This window comes from Prunus avium, chromosome 3 (genome assembly GCF_965620075.1).
Source record: "Prunus avium chromosome 3, drPruAviu1.hap1.1, whole genome shotgun sequence".
NCBI classification, from domain to species: domain Eukaryota; kingdom Viridiplantae; phylum Streptophyta; class Magnoliopsida; order Rosales; family Rosaceae; genus Prunus; species Prunus avium.
The window spans coordinates 5,175,023-5,196,809 of record NC_142286.1 but is presented as its reverse complement, the minus strand read 5'-3'; the positions used below and the strand labels follow the sequence as shown (position 1 = coordinate 5,196,809).

Here is a 21,787-nt window from a genome sequence, read left to right as displayed (position 1 = left end):
TGCCGGTTGGAAATTAGTATAAAGCAATAGAGGCCATTTGGGAACAATATGTAAAAGGTTGCCGGGGAATACGCAGTCTTTTGTCGGTGGCATTGCCTCCTATTTACATTATAAAAATCCATTTTAAACAAAAGAAAAATTAAAAATAAAATATTCTCTTCTTATGATTTTTATATGATTTGCATGTAAATGTTTTTTATATTTTTAAAATGGAATATTTATATGTAATTGATGGTATAAAAGTCCTATCAAAAATGCTAAATGAATTGATTATAAAGTCATTATGGTTGATGCTTTTTTTTATCTCAATTTGGCAATGTCAATGGTGGTCTAACTTGAGTGAAGTCTTTTCTTTTTGGCATCAAAATAAAGTTATGAGTTAGGAATATGCGATAATGTTAACAATTATTATACATATTTTTTAATAACATGATGAATTAAATCTCAATCGCTTGAAAAAGGCAGTAAAAAACTAAATTTGAGTGATTTTTTTATATTTATTTTATGAAAATACTAGACTTACCATATTTTTATACTATATTGTGTATCTCATTTCTAATAAAGATAGGCCTCATTATATTGGTGGGCTCCACCTTTGTTAGAGAGGCGGTATACAATGTGGTATAAAAATGTGGTAAATCTAGCATTGCCATTTTTTTTTTAAGGACCTTTCCTATTAAAAGGAGCGAACTCACACACATTCCATACGCCACGCACCATTGGGTCTTTGTACTAAATTTGAGTGTTTAACTAACTAAATTGTATGAGTTATGATAGTCCATTAAGATAGCTTTTTCATTTTTAAATGTAAATACAATATAGAATTGCTTTCATCATTGTTGCAAACTTGCCATAAAGAAAAGAGTAGAGTTTTAAATAGAATGCAAAAGAATAATGCAGCTACAGAAAGGCTAAAAGAAGCTTCCTTTCTGCACCAACAAAAACCAGCTCTTTAGCAGCTTAACCAGACTGTGCCTACTGCCTGCCTCTCTCTCTCTGTCTCTCTCTCTCTCTCTTGAAGGTCTCTCAGTTCATTTACTTCTCTCAGAGTCTAAATTTCTGTTGGCATATTTTGAGGTCCAAAATTGATTGAAACACACTTTGATGTCTATGCCACTGGAGCATGATTACATAGGCTTAACAGAGACTTCTTCAATGGAAAGAAGCTCTGAAAAGATTTCTTCTTCCTCTTCCCCTGCCCTCTCCACAACAGAGGATGAGAAGAGCTCTGCTTTCAACCTCAAGGAGACTGAGCTAAGGCTTGGCTTGCCTGGTTCTCGCTCTCCCGACAGAAAATCAGGACTTGGAATTGGGGTCTCTATTTTTGGAAAAGATTTGGAGGATAACAAGCATAATGGGTATTCTCCAAACCCTTCAAAGAACCCTGTGTCTGGGGCTAAGAGGGGCTTCTCTGATGCCATTGATGGCTCTTCTGAGAAATGGGTTTTTGGATCTGAGGTTGATATGGGTAAAGGAGCAGTCTTGTTCTCTCCTAGAGGTATGAATAATGTTAAGCCTCTTGGTGTTGAGAGTAATGGTAAAACCCAACAGTTATGTGCTTCTGCACAAGCCAAGCAAGAGGTTGCTTCTGTTCCTCAATCACCAAAGCCAGTCCTGGAGAAGAAGCCTCAGGTCTCTGAGCATGCTAGTGGTGCTCCTGCTGCCAAGTAAGCTTACTTATCTTCTTTGGTCATTTCTTAATTATTTCTTTTTACAGGGATTTTTTTTTACCTCAAATGTTCCTTCTGTTCCTGGGAAATTTGATTTCTGAGAAAGAAAATAAATAAATTGGTCAAGAAAGAATTAAAAAAAATTCAGCTTCATTTTTCTTAATCTTAATTTTCTATCCCCAGTGGGACAAATTTCTTTTCTGGAAGGGTTTAACTCGTGTTAAATTTTTATTTTTATTTTTTTCTGTTGTGTTTACTGGTATGTTGTTTTACTCTGGTATAATTTGATTCCTAATGTTTTTCTGCATGTAGCCTTCAGATGTTTTCTCCCTTAACTTCTAAAAATGTTATTTTTTTTTTTGCTATTCTATCTTTCTGGACTTTCAATATATCTCTCTTCTCACTCATCAATCTATGTAACTTTTAACCTTAGTAACGATTTCCTACATGTGTGGTACTAATGGTGAATTTTAATGAATAATAAATTACTTGTGTAACAGGGCACAGGTGGTAGGATGGCCCCCAATTCGATCATTTCGGAAGAACTCCATGGCCTCTAATTTGGCAAAGAACAATGATGATGCTGATGGCAAACAAGGGTCTGGGTGCCTTTATGTGAAAGTTAGCATGGATGGTGCTCCTTACCTGCGGAAGGTTGACCTTAAAACCTACAACAACTACACTGAACTCTCCATGGCTTTGGAGAAGATGTTTAGCTGCTTCACCATTGGTACTCTTCTTTCTCTCTTTTTTTTCTCTCTCTCTCAAGTGCAGGCAGGCATGCACATGCAGACTGAGTTATTCGGCCACTTAGTTTGGTGTACAACGCCTGCCAGTAGGGTTTGATCCAGAATATAAATTAAGGTGGGTGTTTAATAAAGCTGAAATATGCAGTTGCACCTCAGGTAACATAGTTGTTTCTTGTTAGTTAGGGACTTCACTACTGACACTCCCTAATACGGGACCAAAGACTATCTGCCTAGCAGTGAGCCTACAAAAGGGTGTTTAAATGTTTCATAGGATGTTTTAAGGTAAACCAGATAAGTATTTACTGAACTTTGTGATTGGCTGTGATTCAGGGCAGTGCAGCTCTAATGGAATTCCAGAGCGAGATGGCCTGAGTGCGAGTCGGTTGATGGATCTTCTCCATGGTTCTGAATTTGTTCTCACTTATGAAGACAAGGATGATGATTGGATGCTTGTTGGTGATGTTCCTTGGAAGTAAGTTTCAAATGTTCTGTGCTATGGCTTTTTGAACTGAATTGCATGAGTGATGATTTTGAAATAAAAAAATATCTAGCTGATTTAGTAGACTCACGCAAATCTGTCAATGGAATTATCTTAACTGATTCTTGATTGACTTGTATGATCCATAAACAGTAGTGATTTTAACTTGCAGACGCGTTTTGTTGCAGAATTATGTATCACCTGATAAGAAACGTAGTGTTGCCTTTCATTTCATTATCTTACTTTTCCTCAGTTCACCTGATCTCAAATTTGACAGTCAGTGAAGTCTATTGTCTTTAGATGTTAATCTGTTCTCATCTTATCACTGTGTAATATGACAGGATGTTCACTGAGACGTGTAGGAGGCTAAGGATCATGAAAGGTTCCGAAGCAATTGGGCTAGGTATGTTCTGCAATTATAAACTAGCGAAGATACATTTTCAGTTTTATCTGCAGATCCCAGCATAGCCTATGTTTTCTTTTATCACTGATCAATCATATATTTTTCCCATGACTGTGAGGAATATGATGGTATTTTATTTTCTTTCGATGTTTAAACTCTGAGATTGTTGTAATCCAGCTTGTAATTTATCTGATCACTGTTTTTGCTCGCAGCTCCAAGGGCCGTGGAGAAGTGCAAGAACCGCAACTAACATAAACTGTACCAGCTGGAAATGGCATTCTTCTGAGTATTGAAACCTTTCAATGGACTTTAAGTTGGGTGCTTGTTGCAGATTGCTACATATGTTTCAGTATCCTAGTTTTTGTCTTTTATGGATTGGAAATTTTCCTACTAGTTAGAAAGTTTTTCACTGGTGATGTCCAGATTATGTGTTTGTTTTGCTGCTATTTCTCTTATGTACCCATATATTCTAATTCCTATGTAAATGGTCCTTGCTGCTTGCAAATCTCTCCTTTCTCTGAAGAACAACTGTATGTATAAGTCCATGTCCATCCAATGATTTTGAGATTAGCTGCTGATTTGAGAAGAACAATAAAGAACTGATTTGAGTTTGTTTGGCTTGTTCAAAAACCTTAGAAACTAGTATATGCATTATTCGCCTTGTCGCAACATTTTTGGCTTAGACAACTTCGATCCAATAGCTAATGGACACCAAGCCTTTACAGAAACAGAAAGTTGGAGTTACACTAAAATTCATCTTGTTCTAGAGATTAAACCATGGCGTTTCCAAAATTCAAACATAACTGTCATTAAACTAAAACCATGCAGCTATTAAGTTTTGGATAGAGAACTAGGTCTGGAACTGAAATTTGACATAGGAACAGGCTACTGAAAACAAGGAAATCTTGAATTAATTGAATTTAGAAATATTACAACAGACAAGTTAACTGAATCAGTTCAAATAAGAAACTGGACAGCTGAAAACAAATCAAAATGGTCCAGCTATGACATGATACTTACTAAGTTACTAGTACAGAACAATTGTCTCTCAGATTGATTCCACATTGACTATAGAAAGACAAATAAATCAAAGGAAATAAATGAGCCGAAAAGCTATTGAGAAAAATGCATGCATATTGCATAATATGAACAACTATTGATAGCTAAATAACGTATCTGAATCTAGGCAGCTCTAAAATTACTGTTTAGATATCTGAAGGTAAGCCATCTGAGTATATCCATTAAATACAGAAGGATCGAGTCTGGTTAAACCAAGCCGTTGGAATAAGCCATACCGGCCATCTTCAACAACGGGAGTTACTGCACGAGCAGGATCATATCTAGTTTGATGGGTGAGGGATGGACCTGCCACTGGTGGCACCTCCCAGTAAACATCAAGAATTGATTCAACAAACCGACTATTCTGAAAATGTTCTGAATACGAAATCAGCTTATTACTTTTACTGTTGTTAAAGTCATCCAGCATATATCCTCTAACACCCCACCATGCTTCACCTGGGCCACAAAGTTCGTCAATATCCACTGCTTTCTCCCAGAACTTCTTCCTTCTTGACCTAATCCTAGCTTCATCACTGTCTTTAAAGCAGCTGTGACCACCTCCTGCAGCACCCAGAAGAAAAAAATAAGACCCAATCTAGAGTAAAAAAAATTACTTGTTGAAGCAATAAACCATAACCAACATATGAAAAAGATAATTCTATCGGGAAAAAAAAAACAAAAAACTATTCAACCACAAACCAAAGAAAAACACACATTTCTACAAAAATGAGGTACGTATTTGGCGACACACTTAGTCTTTCAGCCATTACTCACTCCTTGGATATACTACTATGGTTTCTTTTATTAAACAAAATTATTTACCAGTATTCAATCCATACTACATCAACTAAAGTTACTTTGGCCTTCATAAGAAAGAAAGAGGGCAAAGGCATGAATGCATATTATAACATAAAGAAAATGGCAAAAAATAATTGAAAAATGAAAAATAACAAGAGAGAGCATGAACCTCTTATATAGGGTTGATCACATATCTGCCTTAAGGAATAATGGTCTCCTGTTCCAGTATCATAATTATCCTCGAAAACTAGATGTCGAAAACCAGCTTTCAGAGCCTGCCGAACTCTGCTCACCAGAGCATAAAATTTGAAAAAGTCAGCAATCAGGATTTCTGGTGATCGTTCAACAATGAGTGGAAGGAGCACAATTACAGTGAGATATTGTAAGTACCTTTTGAGTTCATTTTGATGGTCATCGAAAAAAATAAGAACACGGCTGAGATCAGTAATCCCATGTTTCTTCATTAATTTTCTCCAATCAATACTTCCAAAATCCAAAAAGTCTTTTCCAGAAAAGTAAGTGCAGTTCCCATCAACATATGCAGGCCCCTTCTTTAAATACTTTTCAGGATGCCGGGGTGTAAGGGTTATAATTGGCGTGTCTGGCATCGCTTGCCGCAAAACCCAAGTGGAATGCCCCTTGAAAGCCCCGCTCTCAATCATCAGATCTGGCTTCAGCCACTGCGCAATGAACCAGAGCCCAAAGCTGTGGTCAAAACCCATCCCAAACTGGTTGTTTTTTATTGGTCGTGTTTCATATATAGGTATAAACACTTCCAAGCCCTTGATTAAATCCTTTGATGTCCATTCAACAGTTTTTCCATGTTTCGATCTGCCTTTTGCCAAGGATAACATTATAAGAATCAAACAAAGGTATGTACCCAGGAACTCACACTAAAAGCAAGGATTCTAAACTCAATAAAATAACTCAAAATTCCCCACATTCACTCATAAAGAACCCACCAGGGTTCACATACTACCAACTTCAAGAACATTAAGCAACGGGACTGACATGGGCATTGGCCCTCATATTTAATGCAACAAATCCTAACTTTAATTAGACTTCTATACCGCAGATTTTAATGGGAGTGCTACATTCAGTCAGAATGGTTGGTTTGCCACACTTTGATTATGAACAAATGCTAGACAAGTCTAAAACATAAAGAAAAGTTTGTAAATATGAACATATCTCATACCAGCAAGAACTACAATCCAAAATACGCACATCACAATTCCTTTTGAAATATAAACTTAATGAAGCTACTACTAAGCCAGTGCAACTAAATTCATTGTTCACTCAAGTCAACTCAACTTAGCTAAATTTTCCAACTTTTCTTACAAACCCATAAAGTGAAAGACTTGAAATTGATTCCAAGCACCCAAATTACTCAGTTACCAAAAAATTCTACATCTTTTATTGAAGGCAACGAAACGAAGCCCGAAACTCTAGCAAACCCTTGATCCGAAATTGACATCGACATCAAAACAACACCCAGATCCATCAATCTAACACTGAAGAATACGACTTTACAGACATGCGATTTGAGTCGGATATACTTACACCAGGGCACGCCGAGGGATCCAAAATCCGATTCGAGGCCATCGAACCCGAAGAAGCCGGAGCGAGAAACCGGGTCGTAAGGCGAGACGCAGACGAATCTCCGGGAGTTGAAGATGAGGGAGAAGATGAGGAAGAGGACGAGAGCGAGAAGGAGGAGGCAGGGCCAGACTGGTCCGGTTCGGGTCAAGTAGTTGGTGATTCGGGTTGTGAAGAAGGAGATGGGCAAGTGTTTCTTGGTTTTGGACTCGTCGGCAGCTACGGCATCATTTTCGGCCGCGGCTTCGTCCGCGTAGAGCGCGTTCCGGCGGGAGGAGAGGGCTCGTTCGAGCATTTTTGTTGGTGATCTTTGGGTTGAAGATGAAGGAGGGAGCGGCATTGTGTGAGAAACGGAAAGTGAGAGAGTGAGAGGGAGTGAGAAAGGAAAGAGCCTTGGGGCAAGTGTGGGTCCCTTACTTTCTTGATTGTTTCGGAGAAAAAAGGATAATGGGATTGAATGAGAAGAAACTCCGTTGGTTGTGTTAGCTATATGATGATCAATGAACGGTACCCGTTCGTGTTAGGTTGGGTAGGCATCTCATCCGAAACTATTGTATCCATAGTTTTTTTGATCGAAAGTTTGGTTTGGTTTAGTTTGTTTGATTTTTTATTTTTTATTTTTTATTCTTTAGATCAATCCGTATCAAAATGTTTGGTTAAAAAATTGGATAACAATAACTCTAATCCTATGGAAATCCGTACCGAACCGAACTAATGTATATGATCTAGTTTTGGTTATAATGTATGTGTATATATAAAATATAAATACATGTATACATAAAGTAAAGATAATATATATATATATAGTTCCCTTTTATTGAGGGATCTCTCAAATAATTTTATTTGAGTGATACCATTTAGGATCCCTTATGAATTTATTTTCAACGATCCAAATCATCTATTTTTCACATTTTCATTCAAAGATCATTCTTGCAAAAAATTATGCAAATTGATAATTATTAAGGCATCTAATTGAGACCAATAAAATTAATGAACATGATAATTCAAGAAAGCACTTAAATTTCAATAATTTAATTGAGTAGTCAAATGATATCGGATTCAAGTGATTTTTTGTAGAGATGATCTTTGAATGAATATCTACAAAATAGACGGTGTAGATTAGTGAAATACAATGCGGAATGGACCCTATAGGGTGTTCCTCAAATAAGGAATCCCTCTATATATATACATACACAAATACGTGTTAGAATATAAGCCTATAATACTACTGTCTTGCATTTGTCATGGTGCTATAATCTATAGAAGTTTCATTATTTAAGTACCCACATTTAAATATTAATATATGCAAGTATGAATTTGCCAACTCCTCACTAAAACCTCTGGAAATGATCCCCGGTAAAGAAGGGATCCCCGAATTTGACTTATCTTTGTCTATTGAGCATTTTCTTAAATGTTGAGTTGGAGTTTTTCAACTAGCATTAGTAAAAAATATTTTTATTCAAGATTTTTTGTTAAATGGTATTGCCCGCCTACTAAATTAATTTGAATTAAATAAGCGGTTAAGCAATCTGAATGGTTAAAGGTTCTAATTAATGGTTGGTTAATGGAAGAGAAATTGGTCTACCGAAGACTTGTTAACGGAAAGGCCCTCTACCATTCCAAATCGATTCGTGCCCAGGCCTAGTGTTAGGTAAGTCATATGTGGTTAAAACTATAAAGTATTTGATGGAATGACTAACGGATGTATGAAAATAGTAGAAAACTCAAATTTTGTGTACGAAGTTGATATGAAAAAAACTTGATGTAGTAAAGTCTAAATTTCGGTAAACTTTTGGGTAGTAAAGTGAAATATATAAACTATAAAATTGTAAATGACGTTAGAGATATGGAATATATATCATATACGTATGTGTTGTCAGATCTTACTCTAAATTACGAGCCCATCGCATTTATAAACATTTACACACCACCAGTACTCCCCACTGGCCCAATTTCGCAGCATTTATATATATGCACCAAAAGAAGACCCCCTCCTTTGCTGCATTTTGAGACAAAGAAAATGGCTTCCCTAATGCTCTTCCAACTCTCCCCAAACCCCATCTTTTTCAACCAAACCTAAACCCAAAATCACACCAACAACAGAAGAAAATACACAAAACTAAAACATGTTCAGAAGCTTTTCAAACAAGGAAGCCCCATCCTTCTCACACTTCCCATACACCCCACCACACCCTACCTACTCTCCTTCCTCCCTCTCCCAAACCCTAAGCCTCCATGCCTCCCCAACCTCCTCTCCCCTCCACCCTCTCAATCCTACTCCCTCCAAGCACCCTGACCTCCTCACCGCCTACCGCTGCATCTCCTCCGTCCTCCAAAAGGACGGCCAGATCTTGTCCATTGCCGCATCCAACGGCCTCGTTTACACCGGCTCCAGCACCAACCTCATAAGGCTCTGGAAGCTCCCTGAGTTCACAGAATGTGGGCAGCTCAAGGCCAAGGCTTGCATGGTTGTGGCAATCGAGGTTTCCCATGACAAGGTCTATGCAGCTTATGGCGACGGTAAGGTTAGGGTTTGGCAGAGAACATGGGATGGGGGGTTGAAGCATGTCAGGTTGGCTACTATTCCAAAGACCGGAAGTTATGTTCGGAGCTTATACATTGCCGGCAAAGATAAGACTGTAAGTACTCAATGTTTGATATATTTCTTCTTTTTGTCTATTAATTACTGGTAGGTTTTGGGAGGGGTTGAAACTTTGGAGAGACCATTAATTACGATGCCCCAATGTGTCATAGGAAGAGTGAGATGGTGAAATCGGATAGGGAAATCACATATAGGCTTGAGATGGCCCCAACCTAGTACTATAGACAATTTTGGAATTAAATTTATGTAGTGGTCCTCCCGATTAAGATATTTTCTTGACCTTTCTAAGAAACTTTTTTGGGTCCATCTAATAATCACATCTCTAATAGAAATTCAAGTAATTAGCGGTCCATTAAAATAAATTTGTTGCTGTACATATAATTATAGTTGGATTTGTATGAAAAGAACTTTGTCAGAATTCATATTGTAAAATGATTTCTAGTTGTTGAGAGATTGTCGACGTCGGGACTGGCCAACGGTGAAGCACTTTACTCTAGCAAATAACACATGAATGCATATCCCTCCCAGTACCACATTTGGAGCTGATTTATTGAATTCATAGATTTTGTTGGTCGTCTTTTATGACCATTATTAGACAAGACAAGATGAAGTGCGAATTAAATTTTCTATCTCTTATGCTAAAATTAGTAGATGGAATACAGGAGCAGTCATTAATTAGTACTAGTAATAGATGAATCCATCATATATCATTCTTGTTCTTGGTTTTTGTTGTTATAATTGCAATTTGCTAAAAAAAAACCTTGGTCAAATTTACTTTGATTAATATTTCTATCTATGTAACAGATAAAGCATACGGGTGCTATTACATCACTAGCTATCAATGTATCCGAGGACATTCTATACTCAGCTTCCACAGACAAAACAGTCAAAGTGTGGCGAATTTCGGACCTCAAGTGCATTGAGACCATCCAAGCTCATTCCAAGCCCATCAATGCCATCGTTGTTGCCGATGACGGGATCCTTTACACAGCCTCAGACGATGCTACAGTCCGAGTTTGGCGTCGCAACTTTTGCAGCGGCGACCAGCTTCCTCACTCGCTCACTATAACTCTACCCGCCAAGTGCTCTCCGGTCAAAACCCTAACCCTAACCTCAGACGGTGGGGTCCTCTATGGCGGGTGCACTGACGGATACATACACTATTGGCTCAAGGGGTGGTTCTCGGGCCAATTGCAGTACGGGGGTGCACTCCAAGGCCACACACATGCAGTGATGTGTTTGGCCAGCGTGGCGAACTACGTGGTGAGTGGGTCCGCTGACTCAACCAGTAGGATTTGGTCTAGGGATGTAGAGGATGGCCAGCACACGTGTCTAGCAGTGCTTGTGGGGCACAGAGGCCCAATCAGGTGTGTCGCAGCATTTTCTGGACGATTAGGGGAGGAGACTGAGGAGGGTTGCACAATTTGCACTGGGAGTCTTGATGGGGTTCTTAAAGTGTGGCGTGTGACCTGCACAAATAGAGTTGCTGAAAATACGACTTCAACGCAAAATGGGTGCGAGTATTTTGAGCTCTAGAAGGGAAGGGGACATTTTCAATTAGGGATCTAGCTATAGCTAACTTGTATACATATCTCATATGCGTACATAACTTTGGTGTAGCAATATTAATTACGACTTTGCTTATGCGTAAATAATTTTTATTTTTTATTTTTCATTTTATATATACATATATAAGTGATATTAGGGGAGACGTGGTTCAAATACAATGCCCCTCATATTAGTAATTAATTATTTGATACATGCAAATCAGAATTTGTTTCAATTTGAGCCCATCTAGACTCCTGGGGACCTTTACGAAGTTTGACCCATCGTTGAGTGAAAATCACTGATCAAACCAATTTTTCGACAAGCATAGAGAAGCAAATAGAGAATTGCCGAGTTTTAAAAATTAAAGTATTTGCTATAGTGATTATAATCCTCTACAGAAAATATGTGAATGGAAATTAAATTCGAAAATATGTGACTTAAGTTTGAAACAATGCATGAGATGCATCACTTGCCTCTTCAAATTAAGTCATGTATTTTGGGAAATGACTCTTCATTATCTATAAATAGAGACAATATATTTTATTATTATTATTGATTTCATGAGTCTTTGTTAGTAAAATAGAGTCTCATATTGAGCAGGGCCGGCCCTGGGTGATTGAAGGCCCAGGGCAAAACTTTAAGAGTGTGCCCTTTATTCATAAATTATTATTTTTTTAATCAAATAATTAATTGAGTGCTGCTATTTCCATCATCTTGTCCTATTTTCCCACCCATCATATCTTTAAAATTTTAAAGACAAGTTTATCTTTTTGTAAAATAACTTATAAGGACTTATGTAACTCATCTTAAGTGTAAATCCAACATGGATGTTAACAATTTTAAAAAATTATTTTAGAATATTAAAAAAACATGAAAAACTTCATCACTTCCTTCCCAGGCTGCACCAAACAAGCCACCACCCAAACACCACCAGCCACCTAGCAACCACCATCTACCAGAAGCCGAATAGCACCCACCCACCCAGCTAGCTCTCAAGACACCTAATCCCCATCAAACCAAATTATCCATAACCCATTCTAAATAATTACCGACCCAATTTGACAAAACTCATTAACTAGTGTATTGCAATTTGCAAGTATGAGAATCGATTGAAATAGCCTTCCTCACCATTTGAGACAAAAACCAAAAGCCTGATAAGAAAATCCTTGTTTAGAGAAACATAGGGAGGAGATGCGTGCTTTGGGTGAGAGAGAGAGAGAGAGAGAGAGAGAGAGAATTCTTATGCTTGCCACCATTGGTTGGCAGACCCATAAATTTTTTAGCGGAGGTGACCCATAATTTTTTTAGCGAAGGTGGACTAAGTATGAAAAATGGTTTTTCGGAATAATCATTTTCTCAAGATAATTTTTGGCGGCTTTTATTCCTTACACATCAAATAAGAAAACTTGATTTTATGGAATTTTAGTATGAAGTATATATTGACTTAATGAGCCATCATTTTTAGCATAAATCGTATTTTGCACTAAAACCGATTTTTCATATTTTTATTTGGTAGGAATTTGATTTTCTAGTATTTTTATTTGAATCTAAATGGGGGGTACTTCCTTATTTACATTGTAAACTTAAGTAAATGGAGTAATATAAAAATAAATGAAAGTAAAAGGACAAAGACATTTACTTAAATGTTGAAAATGAAAATAAGGTAATATGTACACCAGTTGAGCATAGGGGCAATATAATGTAGCCATACCCATTACTTGTAGTTATTTTATTTTTTTATGAGTACTTATAATTTTATTTTGCATATACATATATATATTTTTGTCTGATCATATACATATATATAAGCTAATATAAATTTTTTTTGTGCCCTTCTCAATCGTGGGCCCCGGGCGGTGGCCCTGGTTGCCCTGGCCAAGGGCCGGCCCTGATATTGAGAGAGAGTTCAAACACAAGTCTGTGTTCGTTGTTCTTGGGGTTCGGAATGCTACTACCACAAGAAGGAGGTTGTTGTATCCTAGAAGACGTTTGCCATTGAAACCTTGAATTACCAGTGAGGGGCAATTTCATATGGGACCAACTAAAATATTTGACACAAAGTTGACTGCATTATACATTTGCAACAGAGAAGCAAGCTATCAATTTTCTATAAGCTTAGAATTTCAGAGATAATACGTATAACATGCTGGTGATTCTGGCATCTAAACTTCACGAATTTGGTTCTAATTTTTGCTCACAGCTGAAGGGTGGTGAGCCTGAATCTCCCATGTCTGCATTTCCAACCCATCGTTCGGGTTTCGCTCGATGTGAGGGCTGTGAGGATGCTGGATTTCCCTCTTGAAGCACCGATAGATGATGTAACAAAGGATGCGCAAGCCAAAGAGAATGCCAATTATGGCCAAGGCTGAGAGAACATAACCTTCGATAGAACGGGGTCGTTTGCAGCCAAAAAAGACTCCTACACAAACCATGGCTGGGATCAAGCGTTTGAAGATTGGCCTAATAAATTGATCAAGTTGTGTCTCTTCCTTGTTCAAAACTTGAAATTGTAGAGAGAGGTTGAAGAAGTTGTGGGTGTATTCTTGCCTTCAACTGAGACTATTTGATCACTTGTGGATCAAGTATGGAATATGATTGATTTGGAATCATATGACAAAGGTTAAAGTATCCGTTCCCTTTTTCATTAATTCCTCATAAAACTACTTTAGTTGCTTTTACAATGATGGGGTTTAATTAGGTTTGGGATAATCTGCGGCATGCATTTTATTTATTTATTATCTTTAGAATAATTACGTGGAAGCATATTCGCAACCACGTGGATTTAATTTTAAAAAAAGAAAAATTTGGCTCCTTAAAACTAAAAGGAAGAGCTCATTCTCAAAGCAAATAAGAATTTAACATATCTCAAATTTCAAACAAAGAAAGTTAAAACAATTTAAAGAAAATAAAAAGTTTATGAAAATTGATCAGTGTCAAAATCCCATTTACAAGTAAAGTAATCTCCTTCACTTAACGTTGTTTGATAAAAAAAAAAACAAAAACAAAAAAAACCTTGAATACAATTGGACAAGCGGTGTTTGAGAACAGAAAAAATTGAATACAGACTCTCGGATGCAAGAATAAATTAAAGTGAGAGATTGGTATAATTTTCTCAAATTAGAAAAGAAAATGTGCTTATGATGATGCATTTAGAATTGGGCCTTTGGGCCCAATGGACCCATTTGTAAGTTACTATTGCGGCCCCTGTTCGCACGTGCAAAAAGATACGTGGCATCAGAACTGAACTCTGCAATCCAGCTGTCGAACCTCTGCTTGTTCTTGTTCAGAGACATGACATAATAACGGCTACCGCAAAATGTTAGCTTCCAGGTCCCTCTTCAGGTACTGAACGCATACTCTTCTTTTAGTTCTTCTAACACTCTGTTTGCCTCCTATACCTTATTCATTGAGCTAACTATAAGTAATTAAAAAAGGCTCAACAATTCAGTTGCTGAATTCTCCGTCGCCAAACAACGCCCAATTAATTTATCAAAGTCAGCATGCTTTCAATTAACATGATCGATTTTCTTTTGTTGGGTTCCTATGTTTGTCTTCCATATATCTGATTCAGCTGTAGAATTCAGTTTTGTTTCGTGGAAAAAGAAACCATTTTTTATTTTTTATAAGGATATATGTACTCTTTGGAGGAGAGTTAAAGAAATGAACTTTTAATCCCTATATTTGCAAATTGCAGATTGGATCGAGTTCTGAAATTTACAACTACTTATGCTGCATTGGAGCCAGTGAATTATTTCTTGGTTAGTTCTTTTTAATTGTCATTCATTTTTCTTTTTGGGTTTAAATAAGTACAAATATCACTTTGCATTTAATGCATAAGAAACTCAATCTGATGCCATGTACTCTGCCTATGAAACTGTGTGTTTTCATTGTGGTTTCAGAAAAACATTTTGTTGAGTTGGTTGAGTGATCAAGGATTAATTCTTTGCAAAGAGAAACTAATGAAGTAGTTTGAATAGGTTTTTCTTTTTTTCCCAAAGATTAATTCAATACTATGCATAAAACAAAGGAGGGAAAAGAACTTGATTTTGAGGAGAATTTTTGTATCCATGAAATTGAGTTTGGAACCAAATTTAGACTTTACTGGAGCTAGTTGTCACTTTGTGATGCTTTCTGGGCTTTCAAGTAGATATTTTTGTGACTCATATCCGTGTGACAGGGACACCGTGGTTATTGTGGTTTGAGGTATAATATTAAAATGGGTGGTGGAAAAGATAAGCAAAGTGGCGGGGATCGTAACAAAAAGATCAGAACAACTAATGCTGTATGGAGACCAGTCAGTACTCAAGCCACTTCCAATGAAGGTGGGTTACCTTTAAGTATCATCCTGTAGCCTAGGCTAATAGAAGCCAGCAACTTTTCACATTGATTCTAATCCTTTGAGTTTTGGATACTAATTGCAGTAAAGTTTCTGTTATTTTTTAGATGAATATTGAGACATACTGAGACATGTAATTATATCTACAACTTTGTATAATGATCTATACGCATTGTTGGTCAGCCATTGTTAAACTTATGATTGATTGGGTTGGAAAAATAATTTTTTTTAATAGGCGTAATGATTGGTTACTGTCCAGATTTTATTACAGATTTATTGGTTTGCAGAATGCTCAGTAAGGGTGACCACAGATGAGCTGGAATCTGATACTCGAGTCCAAGAAGTGCACCGTTGCACATCTACCAGAATTTCAAGTGCTCACAATGTCATAGAGGTGGCTGCAACTAACTTTACTGCTAGTTCCAGTGCATTGCAAGATAATGGAGAAAAGACAGTATTCAGAGAAGAATCAGTGGTTTCTACTGAAAAGCATTCAATTTCAGTTGAGGCATGATTTTGTTGAAAATTCTATTTTTCTGATCCATAAAGAAATTTATTTATCAGGCCACACCATATGTTTTTGCTTAGTTTTACAGTTTAATTGAGATTTTCAAGATATTTTTTACTTGCACCCTTCATGCACAATGCCTTTTTATGTATTATCTTTTTCTTTTGTTTGGGTGGTGTGGGGGAGTAGGAAGAGTTCAGGATCAGTGCCTGAGTGAGTGCTGAATAGAAACAAAATCAGTTGTATCATCATCTTACGGTAGGAATTTTCTAGGATTTTTATAGAATTGGTGCCGGTGTTGCTTACTGCACATTGGACTTCAAAGGCATTTCTCATAATGCTAGTCATTGCATACCCCATTCTGTCCTTTTACGTTCATACCACTCATTTTTTTGTTCCTTGCTATGCAGGTTGGTGCTTCTTTGGTTCGCTTTATTAGAGGAAAAGGGTACATAGTTCATCGTGTAAATATTTTATAAAAGTTTATTTATGGGATTACTTTCTCATATGTTGTAATTATTATTGCTTGTTGTGTGTGTCAGGGGATCTACACAGAGAGAGATTGAAGATGAGATGGGAGTTGAGATTATAATCCCCTCATCAAAGGAGGAGGATTCAGTTAGTAAGTTTTAACTTAAAGGTTAACAAGAGTTCGACTTTATGATAAAATAGAAACTGTTCAGGTCTACAGTTGTTCAACTCTTTCATAATTGTGATAGGACATATTAGCCAAGTTCATATAATCTTGTATTCTTATAAGAGGATTTCAGACAGTGGGGAATGTGAATGTGGTTTAACTATTTTCCCCTGGTTATCTTTCACAGTTATTGAAGGCATCTCAATGGAAAGTATATCTAGAGCTTCTGAGAAGATACATACTATAATTGATGAGGTCAGTTGCCTAGCAATGTGGTTTTGCAGAAGAAGGGGTGGTTCTGTTTTATTTTTAATTTCTTTCGATTTTTTTACCAATTATTTAATACAAGTCATTATTATTTGTTTAGAGCTTATGCCCATTCCTTTATATACACAATTTGTCCCTGATCACTCGTCTTTCTTTTGCTATTGATAGCATACTATTACACATAATTAACATCTTACTTTCTCCTTATACATACAGGCAGTTAAGAGCCAAAATCTTGATTACTCTCACTTCATTTCACTTCCATTGGCAATACATCCTGAATTAGTTGATAAGCTTGTCAACTTTCAGAACTCCATCATGGGAATTAGTGATTCTTGCGTAGATGAGAAACTGAATAGTGATTCAAATGAAGATACTTCTGAAAATGAAGGAGAAGACCAAAAGTTAGAGAAAGGAACTGATGTCGCAGTTGAACTTAATGTTGAAGGTGACAGTGAGCAAGTTAAAGTGAATCTAACTAACATACCTCTTGTCAGTTATGCTCCTAAAATGTCAAGGGCTTCCACCCTATCTGGTACGGAAATATTATTATAGATGGAAAAGAATCATGATGCATGAGGCTTAAGGAGTTAACGGTTTGAATAAAATGATAGTGATATTATTTGGTTTCCATGAAGTTGTTGATTGGGTCACTGTTAACTGTTTCCCCCATAAGATATTTCTTGTTTAATTTCTGTATTTGTTGCATTCATTCAAACTTATCGAGGATCATTTGCTTGTTCTTCCTAAACAATTTGTGTATTTTTGCCTCTCTTTTCCTCTTTTTCCTCGGTCAATATCTCATTTCAATCTGTGCACTTGACAGACTTGGGAATTGAAAAGTCAATATTCATTAAACCAAAAACATTTCACTTAACTGTGCTTATGCTGAAGTTGTGGAACAAAGACCGAGTTCATGCAGCTATTGAGGTTTTGCAGGTAAGTGTAACTGAATCAAATTAAAATAGGCTGACAGGGGGCTACTTGAAATAAAATGTTGTGTGTTTCTATCCAGAGCGTCTCTTCAAAAGTGATCGACGCCTTAGATAATCGTCCTATCTCCATAAGACTTCAGGGACTGGTATGATTCTTTCTTCAGCATCTATGCTAAACCAAATAGTTTGTTATGTGGAGCAACGATATGATAATGCATCAGCCCATGTTTTTAAGCTTTTAAGTTAAAAATGATTTTGTTGAGGTTAAGATTATATTCTTGTAGTTTATACCTCTGGCTACTAGTAAAAAAGTTTGAAGTAACCAATCTTTGCTCTCTTACATGTTTTCAAATTTTACTTTGTCACTTTTTCTACTGGATTCATCTCGAGCACCTTTACCAAAATCAGTAAGTTTTGACTTCTGAGAATAAATAATATTTACCTTTGTTTTGAATAAATAAATACAAGCATGTTGTGAATAAAAGCCTTGGTTTTGCTGTGAAGGATTGCTTAGCTTTCATTGTCTTATATATGTATTGACTTCACTGTCTTGTTCGCATCCTATGTGGCTTTCATATGTCTTTTATTGGTGATGGCCAGAGTGGGGTTGATGCTATTTTCTTTTCCTATGATTTTGGTATGTAACACTTGAGATGTTTCATGTCCTTGCAGAACTGTATGAGAGGTTCCTTGGCCAAAGCTGGTGTTGTCTATGCTCCTGTTGAAGAAATTGGCAGCCAGGGGAGACTTCTGCGTGCTTGTCGTATCCTAGTTTTATAAGCATTCATTATATTTCATTTTTGTGTTTGTTGTACCTGAAATCAATAGAAGAAAATAAAAACTTTATAGTCTAGGTTGAAGTTATTTATATCGATTTAATACTTCTATTAAATTTCTTTAGCTTTTCTTAGAAGTCATTACCGATGCATATACTAAAGCTGGGCTTGTTCTAGAGAAAGATGCTAATCAGAAATTAAAGGTATTGTATATGATCTTTCTGCTGTGTCTGCTTTTGGCACTCTTAATTTTGGTTGTTTTTAGTTTCGCTTATATATCCCACTGTAAGAGTTAATACGTGAGTCTTGTCCTTTTCAATTGCAGTTGCATGCAACCGTGATGAATGCAAGGCATAGGAAAAGGTGTTGCTGCCATTTTTGTAGTGTTTTAAAGTTTCTTTTACTCCGGTGTTTATTAGGTGCTCCGAAGTGTTGGGGCCCTTAAGTGTTTGTCCCTTTAAAGTTTCTTTTGCTTGTGGGTGATATATGAGATTACAATATGCAGGAAGAATCGAACAAGAAAGGTTCAATCCTTTGACGCCCGTGGCATTTTCAAGCAATACGGATCCGAGGAATGGGGAGAGTATCTTATCCGTGAAGCTCATCTTTCACAAAGGTTTGTGTTTGATGACAATGGATATTACCATTGTTGTGCTTCTATACCTTTCCCTGAAACATACGAATAGATTGATTTATAGACACTCAAGATGTACGTTTTCTTATCTCGGGTAGGGGACAATATGTATGTAATTAAGATAGGAAGTAGGCTTTGGTTAATAAATTCACTCTTGTTTTACTAGGTTTCAGACTGAAATTTGCAACTCCCATATTTTTGTGTTTCCTCTGATTAATGTACAATGACTTCAACTGGTGCTCCATTTCACCAAAGAATCATTTTTTCTTTCTTTCGGCATGGATCAGATATATTTGTTCATGTTTAAATTCCGTTGTGTCAACTTGTTACACTTGTCCATGGAGACCTTTGAAGTCTGAAGAACAGTGTAAGCTCAACTATAAACACTTGCATGCACATAGTTTCTTTAGCCTATAATACACTGACTGAAACCATTCATCAAGTGAGTTTCCCATATGAATCTTCAAGTGAGTTTCACATCAAATAATAGACTTTGAACCAAAATATTTATAAGAACCAAAACAAAGCATGTGAACATCAAATTTTATAAACACGATAGGATAACAAAACCAAAACCAAGGATACTGTAAAAACCTACAAACGAAACTGAAATATAATTAGGTATTTGGATAGCCTTCTAGTCAGTTTTCTTTGCATAGATGCTTAAGTAATTTTTCGGCTTGATGGTAACATTGCGTGCTACGATAACGTGGTGTTATGAGTTCACTCAAATGATAAATCTACTTTAACAATCAACTAAACTTTTGTTCAAACGTAATCCAACATGGTGCCAAATGTCTCTCATCATAGAAGACATCTTCCATGGAATAATACTTTTTCTAGTAAACATTTGTATGTATAAGGTAATATTGCTATGCATTTCTCAATGTAATTTCTATTAAGGAAAAGACAACATTACTATGCATTGATTCATTTTCAGGCAATATTAACACGAGAGAAAATGAAACGCTTTAAAAATCCATGCATATTATTTAAACGTACACTATTATGTGTTATTGTTGGTGCTAAAACTAAACAGATAGAAATAGAAGTAACTTAAAGATGAGGTGGATGTTGAAGGTCAGTACCCTCAGTATGTGAGAGCATTCGGTAAGTAAATAGATATGCATACATAAGACAAAGTATGTGCTTCACCCGAATAATGGGCTACGTTCACGGAGAAGGATGTTCTCATTACGATAAAGTTGTACACATTGCACATAGGGTTAGACCCAAGGGGAAGAGGAAGAATGCCGAAGGCTGAAGGTAGGAAGGCTGAAGGCTGAAGCTTGTTTGAGTTCATAAAGAGATTTATGGAGGCGACACACAAGATTCTCCCCCTGTTGCCGAAGACCAAGAGGAGGAGACATATAGATTTCCTCACGTAAATCACCATGGAGAAAGGCTTGGTTCTGTGTTCTTGCTTGGTTCGATCTTATTTTGTAGGAAGGAGGCTGACTTAGCTTGTTTGAGAGGCAATCAAGTCTAAGGCCGCACGGAAGGAAGACTCCGAAAAAGTCATCCCGTGACACTTATCATCCTTATTTGCCTTCTTTTCCTTGCTTGCATTCTCTTCATTGCTTGCCTTCTTGTCTTTGGAGAGCCAAATAGCTAAACCAACAACCAAGCCGATGTTGAGCACCCCAAGTCCGAGTTCGAGTCTGTGTTGCCTCTTGGTCGGAAGTGCTTTAATGATTCCATTGGTGTTGTCCAAGAAGGTCTTCACCTTTGGAACAATTTCTTCTACTTGTGCAAGCACTTCCTTCACCTTCAAAACAACTTCATTGACATTTGAAAGCATTTCTTCTTCATGCACCTTCTAAACGACTTCATTGACATTTGGAATCATTTCATGGATGCTTGAAATGATTTCATCAACCTTCTTAATTCTTTCAAAAACCATTTTTCCTCTTCTTTTTCTTTTTTCTTTTTTCTTTGATTTGTTTCTGTTCTCTCTCTCTCTCTCTTTCTTTCTCTCAACTGTTTGTTGGAGGACTTGTATTAAATAGAGCCGGGAGTGGGAGAGTGAGAGTGTTGAGTCTCTCTCTCTCTCTCTCTCTCTCTCTCTCTCTCTCCCTAGAATCTAATTCTTAACATGTCAAATTTGAATATAAAAAGTACACTAAACTATATACAAAATTGATAATAAAAAGTGTCATAAATAATGTGCTAAATTATCCACAATCATCTTATCTTCTCGAACTTTAAAATTGATGAAGCATATGCCAAATGTCTCTCATCATAGAAGACATCTTCCATGGAATAACACTTTTTCTAGTAAACATTTGTATGTATAAGTTAATATTGATTTAGGGAAAAGACAACATTGAATTTAATTGATATTAAGGAAAAGACAACATTGCTATGCATTGATTCATTTTAAGGCAATATTAACATGAGAGAAAATGAAACGTTTTAAAAATTCATGCACATTATTTAAACGTACACTATTATGTGTCATTGTTGGTGCTAAAACTAAACAGATAGAAATAGAAGCAACTTAAAGATGAGGTGGATGTTGAAGGTGAGGACCCTCAGTATGTGAGAGCATTCGGTAAGTAAATAGATATGCATACATAAGACAAAGTATGTGCTTCACTCGAATAATGGGCTACGTTCACGGAGAAGGATGTTCTCATTACGATAAAGCTATATACATTGCACATAGGGTTAGACCTAATGGGAAGAGGAAGAATGCCAAAGGCTGAAGGCTGAAGGCTTTTTGAGTCCCTAAAGAGATTTGTTGAGGCGACACACGAGATTCTCCCCCTGTCGCCGAAGACCAGGAGGA

The 21,787-nt window shown here is 36.7% G+C and overlaps 4 protein-coding genes across 7 annotated transcripts; 3 read left to right on the top strand and 1 right to left on the bottom strand.

The window, feature by feature from the left end:
- Positions 1 to 835: 835 nt before the first annotated feature.
- On the top strand, positions 836 to 3,911 carry LOC110769500 (auxin-responsive protein IAA27). The gene is made up of 5 exons (XM_021973487.2): positions 836 to 1,667; positions 2,171 to 2,400; positions 2,750 to 2,891; positions 3,239 to 3,300; positions 3,513 to 3,911. The coding sequence occupies exons 1-5, from the start codon at positions 1,105 to 1,107 to the stop codon at positions 3,548 to 3,550; spliced, it is 1,035 nt and encodes a 344-aa protein (XP_021829179.1). The 5' UTR covers positions 836 to 1,104; the 3' UTR covers positions 3,551 to 3,911.
- A 278-nt stretch (positions 3,912 to 4,189) lies between these two features.
- Positions 4,190 to 7,215, bottom strand: LOC110769526 (DNA-directed RNA polymerase subunit beta). The gene is made up of 4 exons (XM_021973531.2): positions 6,718 to 7,215; positions 5,548 to 5,992; positions 5,327 to 5,442; positions 4,190 to 4,920 (listed from the first exon to the last, which is right to left on the bottom strand). The coding sequence occupies exons 1-4, from the start codon at positions 7,091 to 7,093 to the stop codon at positions 4,499 to 4,501; spliced, it is 1,359 nt and encodes a 452-aa protein (XP_021829223.2). The 5' UTR covers positions 7,094 to 7,215; the 3' UTR covers positions 4,190 to 4,498.
- Positions 7,216 to 8,685: 1,470 nt separating this feature from the next.
- Positions 8,686 to 11,061, top strand: LOC110769498 (protein JINGUBANG-like). Its single transcript, XM_021973485.2, has 2 exons — positions 8,686 to 9,392; positions 10,160 to 11,061. The coding sequence occupies exons 1-2, from the start codon at positions 8,880 to 8,882 to the stop codon at positions 10,889 to 10,891; spliced, it is 1,245 nt and encodes a 414-aa protein (XP_021829177.1). The 5' UTR covers positions 8,686 to 8,879; the 3' UTR covers positions 10,892 to 11,061.
- Positions 11,062 to 14,152: 3,091 nt separating this feature from the next.
- On the top strand, positions 14,153 to 19,282 carry LOC110745583 (Putative eukaryotic LigT). 4 transcript variants are annotated; one of them, XM_088251256.1, is made up of 14 exons: positions 14,153 to 14,245; positions 14,598 to 14,661; positions 15,081 to 15,225; positions 15,527 to 15,633; positions 16,158 to 16,195; positions 16,290 to 16,369; positions 16,572 to 16,639; positions 16,868 to 17,186; positions 17,478 to 17,590; positions 17,667 to 17,732; positions 18,259 to 18,349; positions 18,498 to 18,565; positions 18,688 to 18,725; positions 18,868 to 19,282. In XM_088251256.1, exons 1-14 carry the CDS (start codon positions 14,220 to 14,222, stop codon positions 19,046 to 19,048), a joined length of 1,404 nt encoding a protein of 467 aa, XP_088107382.1. In that variant the 5' UTR covers positions 14,153 to 14,219; the 3' UTR covers positions 19,049 to 19,282. The 4 variants fall into 4 exon arrangements, with proteins under 4 accessions (XP_088107382.1, XP_088107381.1, XP_088107380.1 ...); XM_088251255.1 differs by having other exon boundaries at positions 15,527 to 15,747; positions 16,868 to 17,099; XM_088251254.1 differs by having other exon boundaries at positions 15,527 to 15,747.
- The last annotated feature ends 2,505 nt before the right edge of the window (positions 19,283 to 21,787 follow it).